At 56.4% G+C, this 27,692-nt stretch overlaps 2 protein-coding genes across 15 annotated transcripts in view; one reads left to right on the top strand and one right to left on the bottom strand.

The window, feature by feature from the left end:
• Window positions 1-8,944: 8,944 nt before the first annotated feature.
• Window positions 8,945-20,645, top strand: CAPN12 (calpain 12). The gene is made up of 21 exons (XM_068992813.1): window positions 8,945-9,181; window positions 9,657-9,726; window positions 9,906-10,024; window positions 10,206-10,339; window positions 11,147-11,324; window positions 12,370-12,444; window positions 12,518-12,603; window positions 12,675-12,749; window positions 13,513-13,676; window positions 13,755-13,984; window positions 14,453-14,464; window positions 14,664-14,872; window positions 15,088-15,130; window positions 15,247-15,306; window positions 15,804-15,861; window positions 16,224-16,294; window positions 16,384-16,446; window positions 17,244-17,322; window positions 20,260-20,376; window positions 20,474-20,532; window positions 20,619-20,645. Exons 1-21 carry the CDS (start codon window positions 8,945-8,947, stop codon window positions 20,643-20,645), a joined length of 2,166 nt encoding a protein of 721 aa, XP_068848914.1.
• Window positions 20,646-21,058: 413 nt separating this feature from the next.
• The window catches only part of ACTN4 (actinin alpha 4), a 73,474-nt gene continuing 66,840 nt past the window's right edge, over window positions 21,059-27,692 (bottom strand). For 3 of the 14 annotated variants that reach the window (XM_068992016.1, XM_068992022.1, XM_068992020.1), the window contains exons 13-21: window positions 27,352-27,460; window positions 27,098-27,238; window positions 26,826-27,008; window positions 26,594-26,728; window positions 25,424-25,603; window positions 24,591-24,737; window positions 23,614-23,694; window positions 22,502-22,660; window positions 21,059-22,397 (exon numbers count right to left, since the gene is read on the bottom strand). In XM_068992016.1, coding sequence (XP_068848117.1) covers window positions 22,239-22,397; window positions 22,502-22,660; window positions 23,614-23,694; window positions 24,591-24,737; window positions 25,424-25,603; window positions 26,594-26,728; window positions 26,826-27,008; window positions 27,098-27,238; window positions 27,352-27,460 — 1,294 coding nt within the window. In that variant the 3' untranslated portion in view covers window positions 21,059-22,238. Of the gene's footprint in view, window positions 22,421-22,452; window positions 22,661-23,248; window positions 23,315-23,613; window positions 23,695-24,590; window positions 24,738-25,423; window positions 25,604-26,593; window positions 26,729-26,825; window positions 27,009-27,097; window positions 27,239-27,351; window positions 27,461-27,692 lie in introns of all 14 variants that reach the window. The other 11 variants (XM_068992024.1, XM_068992023.1, XM_068992019.1 and 8 more) reach the window with 10 other exon arrangements.

The raw sequence follows: 27,692 nt of genomic DNA, 5'->3' as shown, positions 1-27,692 counted from the left end.
TCACAGTATAGTATTGGAAAAAGCAATGACACCCCACTCCAGTACTCTTGCCTGGAAAATCCCATGGATGGAGGAGCCTGGAAGGCTGCAGTCCATGGGGTCGCCCAGAGTTGGACACGACTGAAGCGACTTAGCAGCAGCAGCAGCAGTATAGTACAGTCTTATTATTCCTATTTTGTAAAGGAGACATCTGATGCACAAGAAAGTAAAGTGACCTGATCAGGGTGACATATCATGTAGATGGTGGAGCAGGGACCAGAGCCAGGTGAAGGAGTTCCACAGCTTGGGGTCTAAACCACTGGGAAATCATGTTTTATTTCTTTTCTTGTTTCAATTTTTAATATCAGCTTTATTGAGGTGTATTTTTTTTACAATACATACATATTAATGATTTCTATATGTCTGATTTTTCTTTTTTAAACTTTTTATTTTATACTGGAGTATAGCTGTGAGGTATATTGCTCATACAATAAAATTCACCCTGCGTGTACAGTGCCATGAGTTTTGACAAATCCATATGGTTGTGGGGTTAGCATCACAGTCAGGGCACAGAATATTTCCAACACCTCTTCTCAAGCACCCTTAGCAACTGGTAGCCACTGATCTGTTTACTATCATCATAAACTGGTTCTTCTTGCTCTAAACCTGGTATAACAGTGTAGGACGTGCTCTTTTCTGCCTGGCTACTTCTGTTCAGCATGTTTCTGAAGTTCATTCATGTATTTGCATGTAGTGGTCAGTCATTCTTTTTGTCCGAATGGTAATCCATTGTATGACCACACTGCAGTTTACCTATTCACCTGTTGATGGATTTTGGAGTTGTTTCTAGTGTTAGTGATTATGAACTACAGTGGTGTGGACAAATCTTTGTGTGGACGTAATTTTTTTTAAGACTTTTTAAAATGTGCACAGATTTTAAAGTCTTTATTCAATTTGTTACAATATTGCTTCTATGTTTTGGGTTTTTGTCCATGAGGCATGGGGGATTTTAGGTTCTTGACCAAGGATCCCACTCGCATCCCCTGCATTGGAAAGAACGCCTTAATCACTGGACCACCGGGGAAGTACCTGTGCATAAGTTTTGATTAAATACCTAGGAGTTGAGTTGCTGGGTCAAATGATGAGTGTATGTTTGCCTTCTAAGAAACTGTCAAATTGTTTTCCAGTGTACTTGAACCATGCTACATCCCTACCTGCCATGAATGAAAGCTCTGGTACCTCACACGCTCATCAGCATGTAGTATGGCCAGGTTTGTTGGTTTCTTTAATTGTAGCCATTCAAGTGGACCTGTATTTGTGTCTCATTGTAGTTTTAATTTGCATCTTTGCATTTTCCTGTAACTACTCACGTTGAGCATCCTTCCATATGCTTGGCGGCCATGTGTGTATTCTGAGACTTGTTTATTCAAATCTTTTGCCGACTTTAATTGGATTGTTTGCTTTCTTATTATTAATATATGAGTTTTTTATACTTTCTGGATATAGTCCTTTGCCAAATATATGTATTGTGAATATGTAACATGTATTCGCCTCTGTGTAAACAGACTGAAAAACCTAAAGTCTTTTCACTGTTCATGCCTTTCTCAGAGCAGAAGTATTTAATGATGAGTTCCACAATATCAGTTTTTGGGTTTTTTTTCTGTTATGGTGTGTGCCTTTGTGTCCTGTTTAAGAAATCTTTGGGAATTCCCTGGTGGTCCAGTAGTGAGGACTCAGCACTCTCATGGCTGAAAACCAAGTTCAATCCCTGGTCAGGGAGCTAAAGTCCCACAAGCCATGCAGCAATAGCCAGGAAAAAAAAAGGGGGGGGGGTATAGAACTAAGCACAATGAGAAACTGTAAATCTTCCAAATGAAAGAAACAAATTTTTTAATTAAAATTAAAAAAAAAAAGAAGACGAAGAGACCCCAGATCTCTCTTCTGTCTGGGAAGATACATCAAGAAGGTGGCCATGTGCAAGCCTGGCAGAGAGCCCTCAGCAGAACCTGACCACACTGACACTCTGATCTGGGATGCTCAGGCCCCAGAACTGAGAAATAATCATCTGTTGTGTGAGCGGATAGTCTGTGGTGTTTGCTATAGCTGCCAGAGGTGATGGAGATATCTCTGAAGGTTGGTATGTGGATTAAATGAGATCATATTTATGAAGAGCTTAGGATAGTGCCTAGTGTACACAGTCACAGCAAGTGCTCGGCAAATAGTAAGCACATGTTATCCTATTTATAATAAATATCTGCTCTCCATGGGATGTCTTCATTTACATGATAGCATTACAGACAAAACCTTTTTATTTTTTTCAATTTGGCTAGCATTACAGACAAAACCTTTTTATTTTTCTCCTTAACTTGATGAGACAGGAACACTCTACTTTGCTGGTTAGGTCAGGAAGCAGGGGTATAAATTGGGTAATTGGCACCGGACCCCTGACTCCACGGCTGTGTCAGATTCCTTACTCCACAGGGAAATGAGTTAATCAACATTCCGGCTGGTGCACCGCTACAGAGACCATGTCAACTGAATTAGGAAGGTTTTATTTGGTTGACAAAAATAAATAAATAAAAATGGGAAAGAGAGAATTATTGACTCTGAATGTAAAAGTCTGGTTTTGAGCACACCCAGACGGAAGGGTTCTATACTCCAGGGAATCTTATTTCTGGCTCTGCTTCTCTCAGCGGCGTCCTCATTCTCAGGCAGGGTCTCCTGACAACATGGCCCAGGTAGAGCTGAGCCACTCAGGGCTTTCATCCCCCCTGCTTAGGGGCCTCAGGGAAAGAGAAGCGCTATCCTCACTTCCAGGCGCGGAAACAAGGAACGTGGAGGAGGTGGTGAGGCGCACTGATTGGCTGGCTTGAGTCACATGCGCTTCCCTGGAGCAGGTGGGAGGGGCCAGCCCAACCAGAGCCATGTGGCTTGAGAGTAAGGGACCCGTGGGTCCCACAAACATAATGGGGTGACTGATTCCAGAAAGAGGTAAGGAGTGCTGGGTTCAGAAACAGCCCAGTAACATCAGTCCATTTTTCTTAGCTTGGCTGGGGAAAGCATATTTGACTCTGGGTTCAAGGAGAGATTTGGGGAGTGGTAATCACAAGAACTCTTGGTGGTGGAATGTGAATCCTCCAGCATGGCAGCCAGAGGGGAGCTAAGAAGAGCAGCAGCCTGGAGGGGCCTTTCAGGAGGGGCCAGAGGAGAAGCGGGAAGGAGCCCAGGGCATCTAACAGTTAACAAGGTGTCAGTCAAGTTTTACTAAAAGCTTTCCCCTAGGACTGACGCTAAAGCTGAAGCTCCAGTACTCAGGCCACCTAATTCAAAGAGCTGACTCATCGGAAAAGACTCTGATGCTGGAAGAGCTTAAGGGCAAGAGGAGAAGGGGACGACAAAAGATGAGATGGTTGGCTGGCATCACTGACTCAGTGGATATGAGTTTGAGCAAGCTCTGGGAGATGGTGATGGACAGGAAAGCCTGGTGTGCTGCAGTCCATGGGGTCGCAAAGAGTTGATCACGACTGAGCAACTGAACAACAGCAGCCACTGTTAGTGATACTTTGGGGCAAATAAAGGGGAGAGCGCTGTGACCTCGTGGGGTGAGAACAGAGAACTGATAGGGAACGGTGGAAGTGACCAGGAAAATGGCAGAGATGACCTCCAGAGCCAGTGGTGGTTGGTGGCCGTGGCTGGGGTCGCAGGATGTAGCCATGATCTTAAAGGTTCACTGGTCACCAACTGCGTGTCAGGCACTGTTCTGAACAGGTCCCACACATCAACTTGTTTGTTTCTCAGCACTCAGAGGTAAGTCTTATTATCACCCCCATTACAGAGATGAGGAAACTGAGGCACAGAGAAGTTAAGTGACTTGCTCACAACACACAGTTCTAAGTGGCAGAGCTGAAATTTGAACCCAGGCCCTCTGGCTCCTGAGCTTCCCAGGTGGCGATAGTGGTAAAGAACCAGCCTGCCAGTGCAGGAAATATAAGAGACACCAGTTTGATCCCTGGATCGGGAAGATCCCTTGAAGTAGGAAGTGGCAACCCAATCCAGTATTCTTGCCTGGAGAATCCCATGGACAGAGGAGTCTGGTGGGCTACCATCTGTGGGGTTGCAGGGAGTTGGACACGACTGAAGTGACTTAGCACGCATGCACGCCTCTGGCTTCTGACCCTGCCACCTGCCTTGTGTGAGGGTTTGGTCTTGGCAATCCTATAGGAAGAAAACCTGTTTATAACCCCTCTTTGGTGGGCACACAGCCAGGACACAGACAATATCTTTTGGTCCATCTGGAGGGAAAGATCCCAGAGGGCTGAAGTTCATCTAGTGTCACAGAGGAGATGAGGCTCTGTTAGGGCAGGAGACCACCCCCTGTCTGCTGAGAGTGGACAGGCTTCTGGGATGAAAACTGGTGAATTTTGGCCACTTGAAACCAATTTTTCCCATTTGTCTTAACAGCTCTAAGATGGGAGATAGATAAGCCCCAGGCTGAGGTGCTGCAGCTGGACTCCTATTAATGCTTTGAGATGGGGTACCAACAGGAGCACTGGGTCCTGATTCTGTGCATTCTTGTGGATTTCCTGGCCTGACACAAATGCAGAGAAGGCCCTCAGTTTAGAGGAAGGACAAAGGAAGGAGAAGATGCCAGCTGGATGCCATCTTGGCTGAGTGATGAGGGCCCACTCCAGGACAAAATATGAAGATCTTGGGCCAGAAAAACAACCTGGAAAACTGCCCCTATATGAGCAACTTAAGCTGCCCCAAGGCTTCCCTGGTGGCTCAGTGGTAAAGAATCTGCCTGCAATGCAGGAGACCCAGGTTCAATCCCTGGGTCGGGAAGATCCCCTGGAAAAGAAAATGGCAACTCACTCCAGTATTTTTGCCTAAGAAATCCCATGGACAGAGGAGCCTCGTGGGCTACAGTCCATGGGGTCACAAAAGAGTTGGACACGACTGAGCAACAGAACTGCCCCTATTGCATGCAGCTCACTCTGGGTTTACCTGTGAGCTCTTCCACACGTGCTTTTTTCCTCCCATATGTACTCTCCTCCATTTTAGACCATCCTCTTTAACCACACCCACCAACTCTCAGGAAGGAAACTGAGCCCCTCCTACTCCTACAAGTGTGTATTCCACTGACCGATCCCAGGTCCCCTGTGCTTGTTTACAACGGCTGCTGCCCCAGGATGAGAAGACTAGTCCTGCTGGAGTAACCTAGAGTGGGACTTCCTATCGCCCCAGATCAGGGAAAATATGTCCTCTTAGGGAAGTGGCAAATGGTGAAGGCACAGTCAAAGTACATGTGCCCTTCTCCTAACAGACTTTTTAAAATACTTATTTATTTTTAAAATCTTTTAGTTGCAGCATGTGGCATCTAGTTCCCTGACCAGGGATCAAACCTGGGTGCCCTGCACTGGGAGCGCAGAGTCTCAGCCACAGGATCACTTAGGAGGGAAATCCCCTCCTAGGCAATTTTGTTGTTGTTCAGTCACTCAGTTGTGTCTGACTCTTTGCAACCCCATGGACTACAGCATGCCAGGGCCCCCGGTCCCTCATTATCTCCCGGATTTCACCCAAGTTCATGTCCATTGAATTGGTGGTGCTATCCAACCATCTCATTCTCTGTCATCTCCTTTTCCTCCTGCCTTCAATCTTTCCCAGCATCAAAGCCTTTTTCAATGAGTTCACATCAGATGGTAAAAGTATTGAAGCTTCAGCTTAAACATCAGTCCTTCCAATGAGTATTCAGGGTTGATTTCCCTTAGGGTTGACTGGTTTGCTCTCCTTGCAGTCCAAGGGACTTTCAAGAGTCTTCTCCAGCACCATAATTTGAAAGCATCAATTCTTCAGTGCTCAGACTTCTTTATGGCCTTGGGGTACTTAATAATCAAGATCAAACTGAGGAAGAGGAAGAAAGAGCTCAGTTTGAGAAAAGGCAGGCCAGGGTTCAAGCTCAACTGATAGCAGTTGCTGTCAGCCACGTTTTGCAACCTCAGGAAAATTCACCCATCCATCTGGAAGTAAAACCAACAAGGGGGAATGCTTCAAATGTAAGTCAACTTGCCACCAGGCGTGTGGATTCCAGGAGCCCCCCGGGCCATGCTCAGCTTGGAAAGAGACCAGGCTCTGGAGAAGGGAGTGACCTCAGTCCCAGATGGGAAAGGGGGGGCTTCTGCTCCTGAAATGGCCATGCTGGACAGCTGAGGTGCCCCAGGGATTCCAGCAGCTCCCCTCTACCCCCAAGGAGATGTCTGTCCCCATCGAGGAATCCTGTGCAGTCCTTTTTTTTTTTTCACAGAATACAGGAAATTATTTCCCTGAACAGGGATGGAACCTGAGTCCTCTGCATTGAAAGGGAAAAGTCTTAAACAATGGATCACCAGGGAATTTTCCCTGGGTGGTCCTTAACAAAGCAGATAAGATTAATTTTAAGAATTGTTCTAAACGACTTTGGGTTTTTTGTTTATTTAGTTTATTTATTTATTTTTGGCTGCACTGGGCCTTTGTTGCTGCACGTGGGCTTTCTCTGCTTGTGGTGTGTGGGCTTCTCACTGCAGCGGCTTCCCATGTTGCAGAGCACAGGCTCTAGGGTGCCTATGCTTCAGTAGTTGTGACCCATGGGTTTAGCTGCCCCCTGGCATGTGGAATCTTCCCAGACCAGGGATCGAACCCCATGTCCCGTGCATTGGCAGGCAGATTCTTAGCCACTGGACCAGCATAGACTATGTCCAGAAGATCAAATTTTTAATCAATACTGGAGCCATTTATTCCATCCTGATTTCTCAAAATGGGCCTCTTTCCTCTAAATTTGCTCAGTAACTGGTGTCAGTGGTAAACCTTGAACCCATAACTTCACTGCGCTTCTCACTTGCCAATTAGAACAGCGTTTGATCTCACATGCTTTCCTAGCTCTTCCTGAGCATCCTACACCACTCCGGGGGAGAGACTTTCTGGAGTCCCTCTGGGCCATGTTAGGGTTACGAGGGGCCTTGGACAGCCCCTTATCTGAGGGGTAGAGCAGAGGCTGTTCACAGACTGATCTTCAACGCTTGTCTTTTTAATCTGCTTGTTGAGTTTGCTTTTTCCAGGTTACAGCAATTCAAGATGATGGTGATAGAAGGATTCCAGTGATTCTCTGAAACCAATCCTGACTCTCCAAATCAAACCAAACAGCAGAAGCTGCCCTGGGGCCCCTTGACAAGAGTGTTCCATGGCCCTGATTAGGTGGGGTGTATAAGTCCAATGTCAGCCTGAAGAAGCTACAGAAGATGGACCATTGTCCATCATCCTCCCAATAAGATTTGGGGGGATCCACATCTCTCAGGAGGAATCTGAGACAGAAGATCAGGCCCCAGGCTGAGCAGCTGCAGCTGGTCTCCTGCTGATGCTCCAAGATAGGATACCAGCAGGAGCAGTGGGTCCTGATTCGCTGCATTCTTGTGGTTTTCCCAACTCAATGCATACACAGAGAAGGCCTTTGGTCTAGGGGAAAGACAAAAGGAGGGAGAAGACGCCAGCTGGAATCCATCTTGGTTGAGAGATGTGTGCCCATACCAGGACCATATATGGAGATGACTGGCCAGGAAAAAAAAAAAACAAACCTAAAAACTGTCCCTATTCAAGCAACCTGCTGCTGCTAAGTCGCTCCAGTCGTGTCCGACTCTGTGGACCCCATAGACGACAGCCCACCAGACTCCCCTGTCCCTGGGATTCTCCAGGCAAGAACACTGGAGTGGGTTGCCATTTCCTTCTCCAATGGATGAAAGTGAAAAGCGAAAGTGAAGTCACTCAGTTGTGTCCGACTCTTAGCGACCACATGGACTGCAGCCTACCAGGCTCCTCCATCCATGGGATTTTCCAGGCAAGAGTACTGGAGTGGGGTGCCATTGCCTTCTCCGATTCAAGCAATATAATCCACCTCTATTGTGCACAATCCCTGTTGCTCTGCTATAGGTGCTTTGCTCCTAATAAACACTTTTATCTTTTTCATTATTCTTGGTCTCTTCACTGAATTCTTTCTTCAAAGAAGACAAGAACCAAAGTCCTTCTTCCAGCCATTCCACCAAGCTCCATCATCCTTCTGGGGAAATACTGCTCCACTGAGCCCTGAGCCACAGATGGGAAGGATGGGGTGTCATGGCCTCTGGTGGGCCTGGCTCCCAGTCTAGGACAGGTAGGTGCAGAGCAGCCCCTGCATGGTCAACCTGGGGCAACCAAGGTGAGGTCTGCCTTGTAGACCTCAACCAAGTGGAGGAGGGGAGAGACAGGAGTCCTGAGGGCTCAAAGTCCCTTTAGGTGACTGGGGGGAAAATGGCGAGGGACAGACAGTGGGGCATGCACAAGATAGACAGATACAGAGAGAAAGAGAATCAGGAAGAGGTGTGAAGAGAGAAATGGAGGTGGCAGGAGCTACAGAGACACAGATACAGATAAACAAAAAATGGAGAAAAGGCAAAATGAGCCAAGAGGGATGGACAGAAAGAGACACGGAGGCCAAAAGAGAAGAGAGAGATATGGTGGCAGGTAGAGAGAGAAGCTGTCAGATGGAGAGACAGAGAGACAGAGGTGAAGACGTCTGTCTCCCCAAACCTGCCTTCCTCCGTCCACAGAGGGAGGTGTGCAGGGACAAGCTGGCAGAGACGCGCCCTCCACACTGACCTCCTAGGCACTCCCACAGTGGCATCTGGTCCTCCCTCAGCTCTGCCCACCTTCCAAACCGACTGCTGGCCAAGCCCATTAAACTGCCGCCCTGGCCACAACTGAAGGGCCCACGCCTTGAGGCGGAAACCACTGAAGAGGCGTCCTTGCTCCCCGGAACCCCAAACCCTCAATTAGTATTAACGAGGGAAGGTTCCTCGCTGCTTAAAGACCCCCATCTGCGTTCAGATAGAGGGGAGGCCCCGCCCCTGTGACTCAGGAGGTTAAAGGGCCTGCCGCCAGCCTGTGAGCCCACAGTGTCCGGATGGCGTGTGGCAGCAGGAGAGTCACCATCCAGTTGGTTAACGAGGAGACAGGGCCTGAAACCAAGGGCCCAAAGCTTTTTCGCGGCCAGAACTACAAAGCAATCCGAGCAGCCTGCCTGGATGAGGGGATCCTGTTCCGAGATCCTTACTTCCCTGCTGGCCCTGATGCCCTTGGCTACGACCAGCTGGGGCCCCACTCGGAGAAGGCCAAAGGGGTGGAATGGAAGAGGCCCCACGTAATGTGTGGATGGGGTTTGGGCTCCTGGTCTGAGGGAGGAGGGGGCTGAGGACAGGGCTCCTGGCCTGAGGAAGGAGGGAGTTGGGAGCTAGGCCTCTGATCTGAGGGAGGAGGGGGTTGGGAGCTGGGCCTCTGATCTGAGGGAGGAGGGGGTTGGGAACTGGCTTCCTGGCTCTGAGGGAAGAGGTTGGGAGCTGGGCCTCTGGTCTGAGGGTGGAGGGGGTTGGGAGCTGGGCTCCTGGTCTGAGGAAGGAAGTGTCATTGTGGGAGCACCTCAGAGCACAGTCAGCCATCCTGGGTCAGGGGAGGCCCAGGGAAGCCAAACGCCTGCCCCAGGCTTTACAAGCCTCTCACGGGGCTGGAGGCGCTCATTACTCCAGAGCTGTGAGGGCAGGAGGGGACCCAGGCATCTCACCTCCTGGCTTCTTCCTTCCCCTTCCTGGCTGAGGCCTGGAATTCCTCATCACCCGCAGGAGTTTTGCACTGAGCCCCAGTTCATCTGTGAGGACATGAGTCGAACAGATGTGTGTCAGGGGAGACTGGGTGAGACCTCTGAATCCATGTTGAGCCCCCAGATCCCGCAAGTCGCAGCGGGACCCTGCAGCTGCCCCGCCTTGGCCTCCCTGCCCCACCCCACGCCACCATTCCCCCCCCATACCCCTCTCAGGCTCTCCCCCTTGCGCCTTCCTTCCCCCTCCCTTAATCCCAGCCTTTCCTCCCAGGTAACTGCTGGTTTCTTGCGGCTGCTGCCTCCCTCACTCTGTACCCCCGACTCCTGTCCCGTGTGGTTCCCCCGGGACAGGGCTTCCAACATGGCTACGCAGGTGTCTTCCACTTTCAGGTAAAGCTCGCTTCCCCTGTTCATGCCTCAGCCCCAGGGTGACATGGATTTCATAGCTCATGCTGTCCCCTTGGAGCTGGAGTTCCCGGACTGGTACAGCAGGGTCGGGGGGCAGGGGCTGGGGCCCAGCAGGGTTGGAGGAGGGAAGCTGAACCCCAGCCCTGCCTGCCCCGCCCACCAGCTCTGGCAGTTTGGCCGCTGGGTGGACGTCGTGGTGGACGACAGGCTGCCTGTGTGCGAGGGGAAGCTGATGTTCGTGCGCTCTGATCAGCGGAACGAGTTCTGGGCTCCGCTCCTGGAAAAGGCCTATGCTAAGTAAGGACCCTGACACCCCCAGCAGCAACCTCAAGCCCTAGCCAGCAGCCCTCAGGCCACAGGAGACCCCTGGAGCCCCCTGACTTCTGGGATCCCCTAGACACTTCGCCAAAGATCTCAAACCAAGGATCCTCATGTTACACCATCACCTAATGACTTCCAAATCATGAACACTTCCCTCCATCCATATTTTACACAAAATATTCTTAGATACCCACTGCTGCTGCTGCTGCTGCTAAGTCGCTTCAGTTGTGTCCGACTCTGTGGGACCGCATAGACGGCAGCCCACCAGGCTCTGCCATCCCACTAAACACTCGTAATTCCGAAGGAGCCTGAAATATCATATGTCAGGCCCCAGTGTTACCCTTGGAGAGACCTGCAGTCTCTCTTGATCCATCGAGAGACCCAAGATACCTCCAAAGTATCAGGTGTAATCCTTGGGACCCTCAGGTCTTTGCTTTTCCCCATTCTGTGGCTCTGAAATCCCTGACAAGGCCCACAGGGATCACCCTCAAAGCAGAAATCTCCCACAGACTCAAAATATCAGACACAGCCCCCAGGAAGCCCAGAATTCTGACAGAACTCTCCTATGAGCCCAAATCATGCATTCCTGCTGGCCCCAGGAGCCATCGGCCTGATTTTCCAGGGCTTCTAGGGTGTGCCTTTTCCAAGAGTCTGCCAGTTTTGGGGATGGGACCTCAGACTGGGACCTCACAGCCTGGGCCCCACCCCACCCCGCACATCCTAGGGGTTGCCCGAGATACTCAATCATGCCTCAGATGCCTGACCCCAGACCCCCTCCCACAGGCTCCATGGCTCCTATGAGGTGATGCGAGGCGGCCACATGAATGAGGCTTTTGTGGACTTCACAGGGGGTGTAGGTGAGGTGCTTTACCTGAAGAAGGACACTCCAAACCCTCCGGGCCTCTTCTCCATCCTGCGCCGTGCCCTGGCCAAGGAGTCCCTCGTGGGGGCCACTGCCCTGGTGAGAGAGTCAGACTCCCATGGAGACCGTCCCCCAACCAGGATCTGAGCACAGTCACAACTAGAAGGAGGCAGTGTCCTGTGTCCTTCTCCTCTCTGCTTTCACTGTTGGCTTATTCTCTCCCACAAATCTAACACGAGCCAGTCAAAAGGACATCTATTTGCTCTCAGAACAAGTTAAGCTTCAGCCACAGCTGGATCCAGGTGCTTAGTGGACGTTGTGAATGTGGTGTTTTTTTTTTTTTTTTTTAATTCCTGCTTCTGGGTTAGATTCACTTGCAAACTTTTCTCTCACGGGCACAAAAGTGACCCCCCCAGAGGCAGGTTCCTCCTACCGTTCAGGTGGTATGTGCTTAGTTGCCCGGTCATATCTGACTCTTTGCGACACCCGTGGACTGTAGCCTGCCACGCTCTGTCCGTGGAGTTTTCCAGGCAAGAATATTGGATCGGATTGCTAATTCCGACTCCAGGGGATGACTCAGGGGTCTAACCCGAGTCTCTGGGGTCTCCTGCATTGGCAGGCAGATTCGCTACTACTGCACCGCTTGGGAAGCCCATACTCAGGTGGGAGGAGGGTGAAGAAAAGTACTGCTTAGAAGGTCCATGAACGTTCTGTGATTGCTTTTCACGGGCTCAGTTTGGGTCGTGTGTCCCTCTGTGACCTAATCACCTGCTCATACGCTGAGTCAGTCTAACTCATTCACTCATTCGTCTGCTTAATCCTCGGCTCAGTAGTGATTGTTCTGTGCATTTTCCTGCCTCTTCCTCTCTGTTCTGTGTTTTTCTTTCTTTTTTTTTGTTCTGTATCTTTCTTTGTCCCTGTTTCTCTGTCTCTCTCATCTGTTTTAGCCTCTTGTCTCCATCTGCCTCTCTCTCTCCCTTCTCTTGCCTTCCCTCCCCAACTCCCAGACCCTCTCGGAGCCTGGTGCCATTCAGTTAGGCGCTCTGGGTGACACCCGCCTTGGTGACAGGAGGTGGCAGTGCAGAGAGGAGCAGGCACTCTCCTGCCCCCCACTGTGGCTCACTGTCCCCTGTCCTCTGCCCAGAGTGATCGGGGTGAGTACCGGACAGACGACGGGCTGGTGAAGGGACACGCGTATTCAGTCACGGGCACACACAAGGTGAGGAATCCCCAGGGTGGGCTGGCAAGGTGTGTCCGGGCACCAGACTCCCCGCTGACCATGCCTCCTTTAGGTGTCACTGGGCTTCACTAAGGTGCGGCTGCTGCGGCTGCGGAACCCATGGGGCCGAGTGGAGTGGAATGGGGCCTGGAGTGACAGGTGGGATGGATCTGGGGTGGGTGGGTGGCTTGGCTCCCCCCTGCCCACCCCTTACACCTCAGTCTTTCCAGCTGCCCACGCTGGGATGCGCTCCCTACAGAGTGGCGTGATGCCTTGCTGGTGAAAAAAGAGGATGGCGAGTTCTGGTGAGTGGGACAGGGTCCCAGGTCTGCCTGGGCAAGGGGTGCCAGGCTACTGGGATCAGGGAAGGGGGCAAGTCTCGCTTGAAGGGACACAAAAGAAGTTCATGGAGATAAGTCCTAAGTGGCAGAGAAACTGACCATATCCGTGGTAATTTGGGAAGCTGTGTTCTATTTTAGGAAGCTGAAGAATTAGCAGTAATATTCGGGGAATTGGGAAGCATAGTAATTTTCAACAGGTTGAAGAGGGATGGGTGAAATTTAGCACAATCGAGGGAAAGTTGGTGACACTCGCGGCATTTCTTGAAATGTGGCAAAGTTGAGGGGCTGAAGGATGCTTGTTAGTAATAGAGAGTCTGAGGGTCTCAATATTTGCGGAGAAATCTAGGGGAGCTGGTGGTGCTAGTGGTAAAGAACCCACCCGCCGATGCAGGAGACGTAAGAGACCCGGGTTCATCCCTGGGTCGGGAAGCTCCCCTGGTGGAGGGCGTGGCAACCCACTCCTGTATTCTTGCTGGAGAATCCCATAAACAAAGGAGCCTGGCAGGCTGCAGTCCACAAGATCGCAGAGTCGGGCACCACTGAAGTGATTTAGCACACGTGCACTAGGGGAGCTGGAGGGGTCTATTTTGGGGGACTGACGTGTAACTGGCAACATTTAAGGAATTCAGGGGGCTTTGTGATTGAGGGGGTTTCGGGATAATTTGGGAGACTGGGGCCCTGGGGAGGTGAGGGCCTGGGCAGCATCTGACCACCAGCCACCGTCCAGGATGGAGCTGCTGGACTTCTTCCGCCACTTTGACACTGTCCAGATCTGCTCGCTGAGCCCCGAAGTGCTGGGCCCTAGCCCGGCTGGAGGCGGCTGGCACATCCACACCTTCCAAGGCCGCTGGGTGCGCGGCTTCAACTCTGGCGGGAGCCAGCCTGGTGCCGGTGAGGCCTGGAGGGGGCCCCAAAGGCAAGCAGGGGTGGGGCTGTGGCAGGCCGGGTAACCCTGTCTCTTTTTCCTAGAAACCTTCTGGATGAACCCCCAGTTCCGGCTGACGCTGCTGGAGCCTGATGAAGAGGATGAGGACGAGGATGGATCCTTGGGGTGCTGGGGGGCAGCAGGGGCAGGGGGCCCCGTGCGGGGTGCTCGCACCCCCAAATGCACTGTTCTCCTATCACTCATCCAGCGCAACCAGCGGCGCCTGAGGGCCCAGGGCCTCAAATACCTGACTGTGGGCTTCCACGTGTTCCAGGTGGGACCCTGGGCTGAGCAGAGGTGGGGGTGGGGGGCGAGGGGAAGACACAGAAGCGTGGAGATACAGGAGGCCAAGGCGGGATCTGAGCTGGTGGAGAGGGGCTGGGGAGGCCGAAGGGGTAGTGGATGGGGGCCAAGGGTCAGGGTCAGGAGACAGTTGAGGACGTCAGAGATTCAAGAAGAGGCTGAAGGGCAGAGGGCAGAGGGCAGAGGGGTCAGAAAGGAGTCAGAGAAAGGGCTGGAGAAAAGGCTGAGGATTTGGGAGTGGATCCGGGAGCAGAGAAGGCACTTGAGGGCACAGGTGGGTGGGGTGGGCAGGAGGGGCTAGGTCAGGAACTAAGGGGCAGGGCCTTTAGGAGAGGTGGGGTGGGGAGAAGAGAGGCAGGGATGTGGAGGGAGCTCGGAAGGGCTCCGCCCCTTGGCTGCCTCCCGGGGCCCTGACTCCCCTGCCTCTTCCTTCTTGCAGATCCCAGAGGAGGTGGGTATCAGAAAAGACCCCAGATTCCATCCATCCCTGAACCAGCCCCAGCTGCTCCTACAACCTGGGGGCCTGAGGCGCGCTTCGGGTGATCGGTGACCAGTGGGTTTGTCCAGGGCGGTGTGGAGGGTGCAGTGGGTCGGAGGTCGGATGGGGTGAACTTGGACGGTGGTGCTCACGCTGCCTTATCCCCCCCCAGCAACTGGGCCTGTGGGACTCCCCGCGGAGTCGCGCGCACTTGTCCGGCCTGCTGCGCGCCGACCGCTCACCATTCTGCGCCCGCCGCGACGTGAGCCGCCGCTGTCGCCTGCGCCCGGGCCACTACCTGGTGGTGCCCAGCGCCGCCCGTGCCGGCGATGAGGCCGACTTCACGCTGCGCGTGTTCTCTGAGCGCCGCCACACGGCCATGTGAGCTGGACACCCAGCCCCGCCCCCGGGATCCATATCCCCGCCCCCGGGATCCCTAGCCCCGCCTCCCGGGATCCCCAGCCCCGCCTGCGTCAGCCCCGGCCCCCAGGATCCCACCTAAACCCAACCTGAGTCTCAGCTGAGACCCCGAGTGCTCCATATCCTCAGCCGCGGGCTGAGCGCCCCCTCCCCCATCTCCCGTCTGTAATTTGCAGGGAGGTAGATGACGTGATCAGCGCCGACCTGCACGCGCTTATGGTGAGGCGCGGCTCTGGGAAAGGGGCGCTATGGTGTGTGTATGTGGGCGGGAGAGGCGGGGGAAGGGGGCGGCGTGGAACTTCTTGGCCAGAACTGAACTACCCCCAACCCCACAGGTCCCCTACATTCCCCTGGAGCTGGAGTTGCAGCAGCTTTTTCAGGAGCTGGCAGGAGAGGTGAGGAGGCGGGGCAGGGCTAAGCGGGCTCCCTCCTCTCCCCCCCTCGCCATAAACATCTCATTTCGTTTAGTTTTCCAGTCTCTCTGTGCTTAAATATCACGAACTTCTTTTGCCAAAACACTCACAGCTCTTCCCTGCCACAGGGCCTTTGCTCAGTCTGTATCCTGGACTGCTTTCTCTCCCTTCACAACCCCTGCCAGGCTGAGGCCTTTTCTTTCCCCAGGCTAGCCAGCCACTTGCCCTCTGCGAGTTCCAGCAGCCCAGGGCTTCCCCACTGCAACCCTGACCTCTCTCTGGACACATCTCTCTCCCTTCATGGACCAGGAGCTCTGACAGGCCCGGGGCTCTCTCAGGCTCTGCCATGTCCCAGCACCTCCCAGCGCGCTGTCCGGCCCACCCCCCACTCCCACCCTCCCCCCCCCCGCCCCCCACCCTGGGCTGTTTGTTGAATGACTACCTGAGTGCAGCCTCACAACCAGCTCTGTCCTCGCCAGGAGGAAGAACTTGGCGCCCCTCAGCTCCAGATCTTGTTAAGCATCGCCCTGGAGCCTGGTGAGTTGGGGACCAAGAGTGGACACCCGGAGCCCCCATGTGTGTCCATCCACGATGCTGCTGGGAGAAAGGCCACGGGAACCCTGGCTTCAGCTTGCCAGCGCCTCCCCTGTGGCTGGAACTGTGGATCCTGTGATGGGACCTGTGGCCAAGACCATGGCCACTCATAAGCCTCCGTTCCTCTAAGGGAGAAGCAGGGAGTGTCGCTGCCCTAAGCACTGACCCAGACCACCTTGCCTGGGTTCAAATCCCAGCTCTGCTAGTTTTCATCAGTCGCAGGACTTTCAGAGATAACAATAATCCTGAGCACTTACCGTGATGACCAGGATGTGGGAAGTGCTATCTTTTTGTTTTCCCTGTAGCCAGGGCCCATGCCCAGACCCCCAGAGAAATCGGGCTCAGGACCTGTGAGCAGCTGCTGCAGTGTTTTGGGGTATATTATGGGGGCAGTGCCCAGGGAGGGGGAATGGCCTCGGCTCCCCTTCTGGAGACATTGACCTTAACCAGATGCTCCCTCCCCAGCATGGGGGAAGTCTGGACTTGTACCACTTCCAGCAGCTCTGGGGCCACCTCCTGGAGTGGCAGGTAAGGTAGGGCACTGGGCGGGGCACCTCCTCCTGGAGGGCCAGGAACCTTTACTAATAGACCTAGGTGCACTGTGGGCTAGCGGGATCCCAGGGGAGAAGGGGGAACCGGCCGGCACCACGCCAGCCTCGAGGATGTCCTGCCCCTACCGCCGTTGTTGTCCCTTTGCCTGCGTGCGCTAAGTCGCTTCAGTCGTGTCTGAGTCTTTGTGGCCCTGTGGACAATAGCCCGCCAGGCTCCTCTGTCCATGGGATTCTCCAGGCAAGAATACTGGACTGGGTTGCCATGCCCTCCTCCAGGGGATCTTTCTGACCCAGGGATTGAACCCGCATCTGTCTCCTGCATTGGCGGGCAGGTTCTTTACCACTAGCACCACTTTGTCCCTTTAGGGGGCACTCTGATCCTGGGTTGGAACCCCAGCTTCCAGCTCAGCCCCTTTCTGGCTATGTGATCTGAGCGGGCCTTTGCTGGTCTACGGCTGGGAGGCCATCATTCCTGCTGCTTTGGACCTCTGTGAGGAGAACAGTCACAGGCCTTCCCACGCTACAAGTGACAAGCTACTGTTCACTGAGCCCTTTGTGGGTAGAATCTCATGTTGTCCCCACAACCCGCCTATTACTGCTGGTACTATTATTTCCACTTTACGTGGGCAACAGAGACCCAAAGTGGTTCAGCTGCTGGCATAGAAAAGCCAGGAAGAAAGGGAGGCGGGTGGGTGGGAACTCAGGCCCCCTTTCAGCCTTCTTGAGGGTGCTCCGGGACCCGGGGGTGGGACTGACCCAGACCTCCCTGCCCAGGCCACATTCGATAAGTTCGACGAGGACGCCTCTGGAACCATGAACTCCTATGAGCTGAGGCTGGCGCTGAATGCGGCGGGTATGGACAGAGGTCCTGGGGGCTCCTGGGGATGGATCTGCTCCCCCCACCTCCCCCACACCCCTCCCCCGCACCCACAAAGCCCACACCTTAGTTTGTGCAGGAACTGGGTGACCCTAAAAGAGGTCCGAAGGGGGAACTCCACTGTGTGGGGGGAGGAGGGCGCTGTGGGAGTGGGGCCTCCCCCGAGGGGAAGTGGGGGCCTTGGGAACTGGTGTCTGAGAGGCCTCAGCCCACAAGGCCTCAGAGTAGAATGTCCTGGACTCCTTGGGTGGCCCTGGGCTCTTGAGTCCACCTCCTGGAACCTCTGTTTTCCTCTCTGCAAAATGGCTCATACAGAGGGTGGCAGGAAGGAGCCTGTGGAATGGCGCCCACAGGGCTTAATGCTGGGAACTTAGCTTCTATTCACTCAGGCCAGGTCACCTAAACGAAGGCTCTCACTGGAGGCTTCCTGAGTTCTTGCAGGAGACGTAGAACAATCCCCTTCTATTTGTGTGGGAGCACAAAACCCTAGCCACGGCACAGAGCCAGAGACCCACATCTTCCAGGGCCACACAGTTAGAAAAGGTGTGGGAGTGCGATTTGCCCCCCACCTCACCTTGCATGGAAGGAATGGAGGCTGGGGTCAGACACAGAGCTGCCAGACCCCACGCCCCGCCCCAGGGCTCATCGGCCATAGCAAAAGGAAGGATGCAACATGGAGGGATGGGAGGCTGGGGGGGATGTGACCCAGAGTCGGAGAGGCAGAAGGGCGGGGTCAAAGGTCCAGGGAGATACAAGAAAAGGAACTCAAGCGCCGACTCATTAGAAAAGACCCTGGTGCTGGGAAGGATTGAGGGCAGGAGGAAAAGGGGACGGCAGAGGATGAGAGGGTTGGATGGCATCACCAACTCAATGGACATGAGTTTGAGCAAGCACTGGGAGATGGTGAAGGACAGGAAAGCCTGGCGTGCTCCAGTCCATGGGGCTGCAAAGAGTCAGACACGACTGAGTGACTGAACACGAAGAAGACAGTGGGGGAGATGGAGTCAGAGAAGATGGGGAGACGTGAGCCTGAGAAACAGAGTCCCAGGTAGACAGGAGGTGAGGATGGAAGGCTGTGCTATTCACTCAGCATCCCTCGGTAGGGGGCTTGTGTCAGTCTAGGCAGAAAAAATTGCTCTCGCGAGGCTGACGTTCCGGTGGTGCGTGTACACCAACGAGCAGAGTGCCCGCTGGTGAGGAGGTCTGTGGTGGGGAAAGGAAGCAGGCCAGGATGCTGGGACATGCAGCGAGCGGGGTGCGGGTTAAGACAGGGCGGGCAAGGAAGGCCTCGCTGAAGTGATGGCTGAACAGAGATCTGAAGGACGGGGAGTGAGCCTGGGGGCGCTGGGGAAAAGCTGTCCAGAGGGAAAGGCAGTGAAAAGGCGCTATAGAGGCCAGTGTGAAGAGAGGAGAGAACGGCGGGGCTCAGTGATGAGAGGAGGACTGAGCAGGGGGTGGGGGTGGGGTGGTATGGCTGGGGCCAAGTGGGGAGGGAGAGGTGGTCAGAGAGGAGACTGGTGGGGGAAGGACAGGACAGCTCTTTAGCACTTATCAGCGGGAGGAGGGAGAGGCAAGTCCAGGATCAGGGTGTGTGTGAGGCTGGAGCTGGCAGGCAAGCGGAAGGCTGCGTGTAGTGGAGGGAATGCCAGGGAGCGGCCAGCAGGAAGTCATGGCGGGAAGACCCTGGCAGCTCTGCGCTGGGGGGGCCAGGCAGAACCTGCTCTGACCTTATCCTGTCCACTGCTCCAGGAACACCCCCGAACCCCGCCCTGCTCCAGGCCCTGTGCTGGCTGATGCTGGGGATTCTGTGGTGACCAGGCGCCTTTTCCAGACCTCTCCCCTGCTTAGTCCCAGAGCCACTAATGACAGTGACAGTCACTAATGACAGTGACAGCCTGGGAAGGAGGACAGTCAGGGCAGGGACGTGGAGGCGCAGGGAGCTGTGGGAGCCCAGAAGGGGAGCGTGATGCTGCTTGTGGGGGTGGGGCTGAATATCTGAGAGGACTTCCTGGAGGAGGTGTGTACCAGAGGAGGACATGGTGCTCTGGGCGGAGGGAACATCAAGTGTAGAAGGCAGTGAGACAAAGCCCTAGGTCAAGTGGGGGTGGGTGGGTGAGGGGAGCAGATGAGGCATAGCCTGTGTGGGCTACCAGGTGCGTAGGGACAATGGGGGCCCTAGGGAGGGGTAACCAGGTCCTGGTCTCTAGGGCCCAGTAACCTTGGTAAGGGGGTTCACCAGTACCAGGTTTTAAAGGCCTCTCTTGAAATTCCTTGTCAAAGAAGCTTTAAATATATATATATATATATATATATATATACACACACACACACACATATATATAGTTTTTTGCTTTATTTTTGGCCACACCTCATCGCACGTGGGATCCTAGTTCCCTGACCAGGGACCAGAGACTGAACCCATGCCTCGTGCAGTGGGGGAGCAGGAGTCTTAACCACTGGCCCACCAGGGCAGAGCCCCAGAGATGATTTCTAAACTCTAGAAATGGCACCTGATGTGAAGTGTCAAGATATTGACTCCATATGGGACTGGCAAAAATGCTTTGCTGCACGGAGGTATTCTCCAGTGTCTATTAGCAGAAATTCTCAGAGTTTAAAGGGATAACAACACTGACAGAGGTAACAATGTGCCGGCAGATACTGTCCTAAGCTCTAGACATCTAACACCTTCACACCCTCATGGGGTCAGGGCTGACCTAGTTCCCATTTGACAGGCCCAGAGAAGTGAAGGGAGTTGCCCCTGGGGCCTCACAGCTGGGATGAGGCAGAGCTGGGACTGCAGAGATGGGACCAGGCCCCTGAAGTGTGTCTGCATTCCCTGGGTAGTCAGAGGGGGTGGTGCGACCCGGAGGTGGGCTCAGGGGGCAGCCGGGCCTCAGAGGTGGCCTCCCCCAGGCTTCCACCTGAACAACCAGCTGACCCAGGCCCTCACGAGCCGCTACCGTGACAGCCGCCTGCGTGTGGACTTTGAGCGCTTCGTGTCCTGCATGGCCCAGCTCATCTGCATCTTCCGTGAGTGCCCTCCCCAGCGCTGGTGGGGCAGGGGGAGGCGGTCTCCGCGGCTGCGGAACCAGGCAGGTGGGTCCTCACCTCACCCCTCTCTGCACAGGCCACTGCAGCCAGTACCTGGATGGGGGTGAGGGGGTCGTCTGCCTGACCCACAGACAGGTGAGCCTGGAATGCAGGGCACAGGTGGAGGTAGGGGGAGTGCCGGGAGCCCCCCAGCCTCACCCCTGCTGTCTCCTCTCGCCCAGTGGATGCAGGTGGCCACCTTCTCCTAGCTCTCAGCCCGGGACCCCTGCCTCTCCCCCATCCCAGCCCGGACTGCGGGGAGGGAGCAGCTGCTCTGACGGTGGATGGTGGTCTGAGCACGGCCTGGGGAGCCAGCCTGCCTGGAGCTGATTTCAGGCCCCACCCCTCATCGGCTGGGTGACACTGGGCAAGTCCCTGCACCTCTCTGTTTTGTCCTGCCCTGTGCGGGCTGCACGAGTCTGCCCACATCACACGCTGAGAACAGTGGCTGGCCCAGAGTGGGTCCCCAGAGGTACCCCTATGCTCACACACTCACGGGAACAAGGACTGGGCTGCGCCCAAGCCCCCACTTCACTCTGGGAAGGGGTGCTACATCATCACTCTCCAAAGAAGTGGAGAACAGGGATAGAAAAACAGAGGACGCCGTAGGAATCCTTAAAAATATTACATGTTTTATTATCCTGTCCCCAGAAGGGAGGTTTATCCAGAAACCGGGAAAAAAATAATCAAGAATAAACTCAAAAAAATAAGGCGGGGGGGGGCAGGGCGGTTAGGGAAGGGAGAGCAAAACCATCCACTAACAGGCAACTAGGCCAGCAGCCCACCCTCCACCTCAGGAGGGTCCCCAGAGACCCATGCCCGACGGCAGACATCAGAGAGAATCGGTGAGGGGCGGGGGAGGGGAGCCAATCAGCTATGTCTTCATTATGAGAGCAAGAGGCGGCGGAGATATGTTGCTAGGTGAATATATATTTATATAATAAATCCGTAAGTTAATAAAGTAAATAGTAATTCTCTGAAAGGTTGATTTTTTTTTATAGCTTTTTTTGGTGTGAATTTGTGTGTGTGCGTGTGTGTGTGTGTGTGTGTGTCGAGAGGGGAGGGGCGCAGTTTGGGGAAGGAGGGTGGTCTTTAGAAAATCTGAAGAGATACATAGGTCCAGACAAAGCAAAGAGGGGAGTGTCTGGGGATGAGGGCCGGAGGCTCGTCTGCCTGGCCCCACTCCTATCGCAGAAGAGAGGGGTACTGAGCTGAAGCCCCTCACGTCCTGGCAACGCCAAGCTGGAGGGGAGGGGAGATGGAGCAGGCAGGTCCTCTTTCCTGCCGGGCGGCCCGGGCACCCTCTGTGGGGCCCATTGCAGGCTCGGCGGTTCCTGAACAAGGCACGTCGGGCTTTGGCCTGGATGTAGGAGGCCTTGAAGGGACCTCGGGGGAGAAGGGGTGGGGGTGCCGTTTCTAGGGCTTGGAGGGGGCCTGTTTTGCTGTGAGGATCCACTGTTCCCTCCACAAAGTTAGAAAAAAAAAAACCCAAAAGGAAACAACACATCATATATATTTACCAGACCAGAAGCGCTGACCCCGGCAAGCCTCCCGGCCCCCATCCAGGGGGAGGGAGAGCCTTGCGGTCGACCACAGAGAGAGAGGAGAGAGCCTGCCCCAGCCCCTCCCTGCCCCCCCCGCCCCCCCAGCAAGACTGACAGAGAGTGCTTTGCATAGATACAGAGTCAGAGGAGCGGGCCGGGGGCCCTCGCGGTGGGGAGATGGGATGGAAGGGCTCCCCCAGCCCCTCCGGGAGGCTGTGAGGAGAGGGGCGTTTGCTCGGGGGTGCTCTGAGCGGGGCCTCACAGGTCGCTCTCTCCGTACAGGGCTGTGGAGAAGGACTTGTAGTCGAGGGCGCCGGGCACAGCGTCGGGGCCCTGGTAGGGCGCCATGCGGGCAATGCAGTACTCGGCCTGGTCGGGCGGTAGCTCTCTCCGCAGCTCCTCGGCTGTGATGAAGTTCTGGGGGGCGGCAGGGTGGGAGTCTGGTCAGCCCTCACCCACCCCCGGCACACACGCTGGCCCGCCCGGCCCCTGAGTGCCTGTCCGCCTGGTGTCTGGCTCACCTTGTCCCCAGCCAGGACCTTGAAGGAGGCGATGACCTGGTCAGCCGTGTCTGTGTCGGTGGTCTCCCTCGACATGAAGTCGATGAAGGCTTGGAAGGTCACGAGGCCGCTGTGGTTGGGGTCCACCACGCTCATGATGCGGTTGAACTCGGCATCGCCCTGTGGGGGGGTGGGGGTGGGCGGGGGACAGGTGGCCCTTGAGCAGCGCAGGGCAGGCCGGGCCTGGCCCAGCGGCTAGAACATGGAGCCGGGAGAGCAGGGCCCAGCCCAGCACACGGGACCAGTGGCGTCGGCGGGCCTCCGAGGGTCCTGGCTCCCCCGAGGCCCGCCGCCCCACGCGCCCTCCGCTCCGCCCCTCCCACGATCCTGGGAAGTGGGGAGTTGGGGTGAGGATCAAACAGGCCTACTGCTCCTCAGCCCTGGCTCACAAGTTAGCTCTGGAGGGCGAGGAAGAAAGAGAGAAAGAGAGAGAAAGAGAAGCAGGGAGCGCGGGAGGCCTGGCCTCCTCTCTCCGGAGACTTCCAGGGCAGGAGGTAGGAGGCTCCAGGGGGTGGGGTGGGGGGGCGGTCGTCGGAGGGACCCCGCCCAGCAGAGGCAGCGGAGGAGGAGGAGGGAGGCTAGGCCGCGCTGCTCTGGTGGAGGAGGGTCCCCGAGGACACGGAGACTCTGGAGGCGGTGAGGAGGGTGAGAGGGAGGCAGGAGTGGGGGGGGAAAGGCCGAGCAGCAGGGCAGGCAGAGGCGGCATACCAGGCTGTATCCTGTGGAGATAAGCAGAGCCCTGAAGTCATCGGAGTCCATGCTGCCTGTCTGCTTCTGCTCCAGGACCCAGGGACAGCAGAGGAGGCCGGGCCCAGAGTAGGCAAGAGGGGCCGCCCCGTGCGCACAGCGAGACAGGACAGTGGCGGGAGCGGGGCAGACAGAGGCGGCCCGAGAAACCAGGTAAGGGGGCAGGCGTCCGGAGAGACACGGGGCGGGGAGGAGGAGGCAAGAGCGCCGGTGAGATGGCACACGATGGCGAGGGGTGGGGTGGCCGAGGGAAGGGAGACAGAGAGAAGGAGAGAGAGAGAAGAGCAGTTAATGCCACGGTCCGCTGGGGCCCCGGGGGCGTGTACCTGCCGGTCGTTCTCCACGTCGTAGCCCAGGCTGATGAGGCAGGCCTTGAACTCTTCCGGCCCCAGCGCCCCGCCATGGTCCTGCCGGCGGCATCCAGAGGCAGGTGTGCACGAGGGGCGGGCGGTGTGGAGACCAGGCCGGCAGAGGCGGGGCCGGGGGCCGGGGTCACATGCAGAGGGCGGGGGAGGGGGACACACGGGGCGGGGGGAGGGAAACACAGAGTTAGAGGTGACGAGGACAAGGTGATGGCAGGGTGGGGCCTGGAGGGTGGTCAGAGGCCTCACCCCGCCTCCTCTGGGCCAGGGCAGGGTGGGGGCTGAGAGGTGCAGGACTCAAGTCCCAGGACTCCTGGGAGGGAACAGGGGAGCTCTCCTGGCCTCCAGGATCTGGGGTGGGAGAGAGGGGACTGCCCCCTCTTGTGTGGGATGCAGGGCCCTGCTAACCCCTGGAGCACATCCTCCCCACGGACGGCAGGTGGATGGCACCTCAAGCCCAGCAGGGAGGGCCTGGAGCAAACTGGCGCACGGGGACCGTCCAGGCTTCCAGGCCACGTCTGACTTTTAAGAACAGTGAGTGTGTGTATGTGTGTCTTGGATTCCCGGGGGTGCTGGCACTTGTCTGTGTCTGTGTGTGTGTGTATCTGGGATCCCCGGGGGTGCTGGCACTTGTCTGTGTGTCTGTCTTGGATCCCTGGGGGTGCTGGCACTTGTCTGTGTGTCTGTCTTGGATCCCTGGGGGTGCTGGCACTTGTCCCTTCAGGGTTGCCCTGGCAGGTGGGTGGGGAGGCACAGCCCCAGGGACAGAGCCAGGGGTTCCCCTTTCTCCTGAGGGAAGCTGGGTCCCTGCCAGCCCGTGAGTGGCCTCTGATACTCAGGGACTGTGATGTGAACAGACAGACAGATGTGAAGACGGAGGGGGCGGGATGGGAGGTGACAGCGGGGAAGGAGGGAAGACGGGGGCTGAGGGAGCCGCTCACCTTGTCGAAGTGGTTGAAGGATGCCCGGAACTCCTGCATCTGCTCCTGGCTGATGCCCTTGGCGTCGCGGGTGAGGATCTGGTTCTCAACCTCGTTGATGGTGCGGGCGATGGTGGTGAGCAGCTGCTCCCAGCCCACCCGGATGTGCTGGGGAGGAACCAGGGCGTGAGTGCAGGCTGGACCAGTGGTACCACAGTAGCTGCAGCTCAGGGGGGTCAGACTTGGGTTTCTCCTAATCCTCTCCCAGAGCCAACCCAGTCCCACGCACTCCCGTGCACATAGGGACACAGCCACATGCCTGCCTCTGCCTGCCCACCAGGGCCCCGGTTCACAGCACGCCCCCGGTCACGACGCAGCCAAGGGCTGGGGCCCAGCACCCATGCCAGGATCCTCAGGGGAACTCTGCAGAGATGTTCCAGGCAACACTTATCTAGCTTTCTAGGGAAACTCCTCTCCCTTCCTTTTATTTAGTGGCACCCTAGGATTTGCATGGTCTCAGGGCTTATCACCAGGGATCATTTCAAGCTGCCAGTCTGACAGCAACCAGCTGTCGAGCAAGAACCAAAGGATCAAATGGCTGAGGCCATAGTAGGGGGGCAGGTGCTGCTGCCCTCCCGGCTCTCCAGGGAGATTGTCCTGAGATGTGTGTGATCATGGTGATGGGAGAGTACTGGTAAGGAAGTCAACTCTTCAAAAAATATGAGCATGGGATCCAGTCTCTGCGGTCAGAGTGAAAGAGAGAGAGAAAGCGGGAGCCGGCTTTTCTACAGGGCAGAAACCAATCGGAAGAAGGCAGCAGCCTGGCTCGGGCTGGCAGGGCGAGCAGGGCGCACCTCCATGGTATAGTTGGTGTGCTTGTTGTCAAAGATGAGGGCCTCCTGGATGAGCTGGTGCTGCTGCTCAAGCAGGTCCAGGTTGGGCTTGTAGTCCACGATGCTGCGCTCATACTGCTTCAGGTGGCTCAGCTGGTCCTCCAGCGTCCCGTTCATCTCGATGGAGATGCGCCCAATCTCCTGCACAGAGGAGAGAGGCGCTGGGGCGGGGCTGGCGGGCCCTCAGCCCCCACCAGCCACCGGGAGGAGCCGTCGCTGGCTACCGCACCCCGGATTGGTAGTGGCGGTGGCAGAGAGGCCGCCTCCGGCCCGAAGGTCCTCTCCCAGAGGCCTGCCACTCACTGACTGTCCCCCAGCCCCGCCCTCCAGCATGGCAGCAGTGGCCAGAGCATCTGCCCCAGCGCTTCGCAGGCCCACCCCCACCACCCCCTCCCTGTGAGGCCCAAGCCTGGGACAAGCCCCTCCTGCAGAGCTGGAAACTGAGGCTGGGAGAGGGCAGCTTATCACAGTACGAGGCAGAGCCGGGCCGGGAACCCAGGCCTGGCGCACTTCAGAACCCGGGCTCTTGAGCGCCCCCACGCCTCGCCCCACCACAGCGGCTGGTGCTATGCCCTGGGCTGCCTGCCCGGACCTCTCAGACTAGTCGTGAGCTTCAGTGATTCCGCTCGGTCAGCAGTAACCCGAAGGGCACCGAGGGGCATGGTTACAAGCCTCCCCCGGGCTGGATCACCAGGGCGGAACGTGCATGCTTGTGAGGGTCTGAGCTCAGACCACCTTGGTCACAGTGACACTGCGGTGCTCACGAGGGGGCTGGCGCAGGGCAGTGCCCAACTGTTCGCTGAGGAAATGAAGCAACAGTCTCCATCCCCTTTCAGGGGGACGTAACACTGAGGGGCAGAGGTTACGTGTGCCTGACTCCGGAGCAGCAGCTGAGGGCAGAATCGACTTGAGACCGCCTCTCCCTGACCCCTAGCGCAGTCTCGCGCTGGATGGCACCGCCATTTCCATCGATATAACCTTCCCGATCCCACGAGGCCCCCAGGTCCACTGGCCCCACGGAGCACTGTGGACCTCCTGCCAGGGGTGGGCAGCCTCCCATTCAGCAGGGCCTCTTGCTCAATTCTGCCAAGAGATTCTTGGGGTGCGGCAAGGCTGGGGCGATGCCCTCACCTCCATCTTCGTCTGGATCCAGGGCCCCACGATGTTGGCCTGGCTGGCAAACTGGCGGCGGAGGTGCTCGTTGGACTGCTGTTTGCTCTGCTCCTCCAGGAGGGCGTGGTCCCGCTTGGGCACCAGCTGCTGCACCTGCGGAGGCACGCGGGCAGGGGCAGTCAAGGGGCGGCCCTTCGCCTGGCAGCCCCTCCCCGGCCTGCCAGCAGGTGGGTGGCTGGGCGGCGCCTGCCTTCTCCCACTTGGAGTTGATGATCTGGGGAGTGACGGTGGTGTAGGGGTTGCTGCCTGAGAGCTTGATGTGGTTGCTCTCGGCGATCCGCTGGGCTTCCTTGTGGATGGCCAGGATGGCCTCCCGCTCCCTGTCAGCATCCGGCAGCGTCGACTTGAACTGGTCATGGGCTGAGATCAGACCCTGGGGGACGTGAAGAGAAGGGGTGAGGGGGTGGCCCGGCCCCCAGAGGGCCCACGAGCCCCAAAAAGGGCAGGGGGGCGGGGGCGGACCTCGATTTCCTCGATGGTGTGGACGATGAACATGTCCTGGAGGTCCTCCATGGCGCTCTCCATCCAGTTGTTGAAGGGGGCCGCCCGCTTGGCGTACTCCAGGTGCAGCTGGTCAATGGTCTCCAGCTGCTTCTCTGTTTTCTGGTGCGACAGGGACAGAGGAGGGAGGTCAGAGGGCCAGCAGGGGCCGTGCATGGTGGGCTGGGGTCTGGGAAGCTCTGAGGGCACCCACCCCCACCCCCACCACCGCTCACCTCCAGGGCTTCCCTGCGACTGTGGGTCAGAGAGCCAAGGGCGTCCCACTGGTCACAGATCTTCTGGCAGCGCGTGTTGACATTGTGGGAGTCGTAGTAATCCAGCTCGCTGTGGACCGGGCAGAGGGGGGTGAGACTGGACCCGCCCGCCCACATGCATCCCAGGCCCTGGTGCTGGGGGACACCACCTCTCTGGGCTGAGGCAGGAGGAACTGGCGAGGGGGTTGGCGGGGAAAGGACAGCAGAGCTTCCTGTCAAGAGGCGCTGACACAGGGCTCCCAGACTGTGACCCTCAGCCACGCCTTAGCTGGATTGCTTCCTGGGCTGTGCCATGTGGCTGT

Source organism: Capricornis sumatraensis, chromosome 20 (genome assembly GCF_032405125.1).
Source record: "Capricornis sumatraensis isolate serow.1 chromosome 20, serow.2, whole genome shotgun sequence".
Lineage (NCBI taxonomy): Eukaryota > Metazoa > Chordata > Mammalia > Artiodactyla > Bovidae > Capricornis > Capricornis sumatraensis.
This window is presented reverse-complemented; position numbering and strand designations above follow the sequence as displayed.

Excerpts from the sequence above, each read along its gene's own strand:
- CAPN12 (XM_068992813.1), top strand. The coding sequence starts at position 8,945 with ATGGCGTGTGGCAGCAGGAGAGTCACCATCCAGTTGGTTAACGAGGAG. Across the intron at positions 10,340-11,146 it reads CTGGAAAAGGCCTATGCTAA|GCTCCATGGCTCCTATGAGG; the intron begins GTAAGGACCCTG and ends CCCCTCCCACAG. Across the intron at positions 17,323-20,259 it reads GCTGGCGCTGAATGCGGCGG|GCTTCCACCTGAACAACCAG; the intron begins GTATGGACAGAG and ends GGCCTCCCCCAG.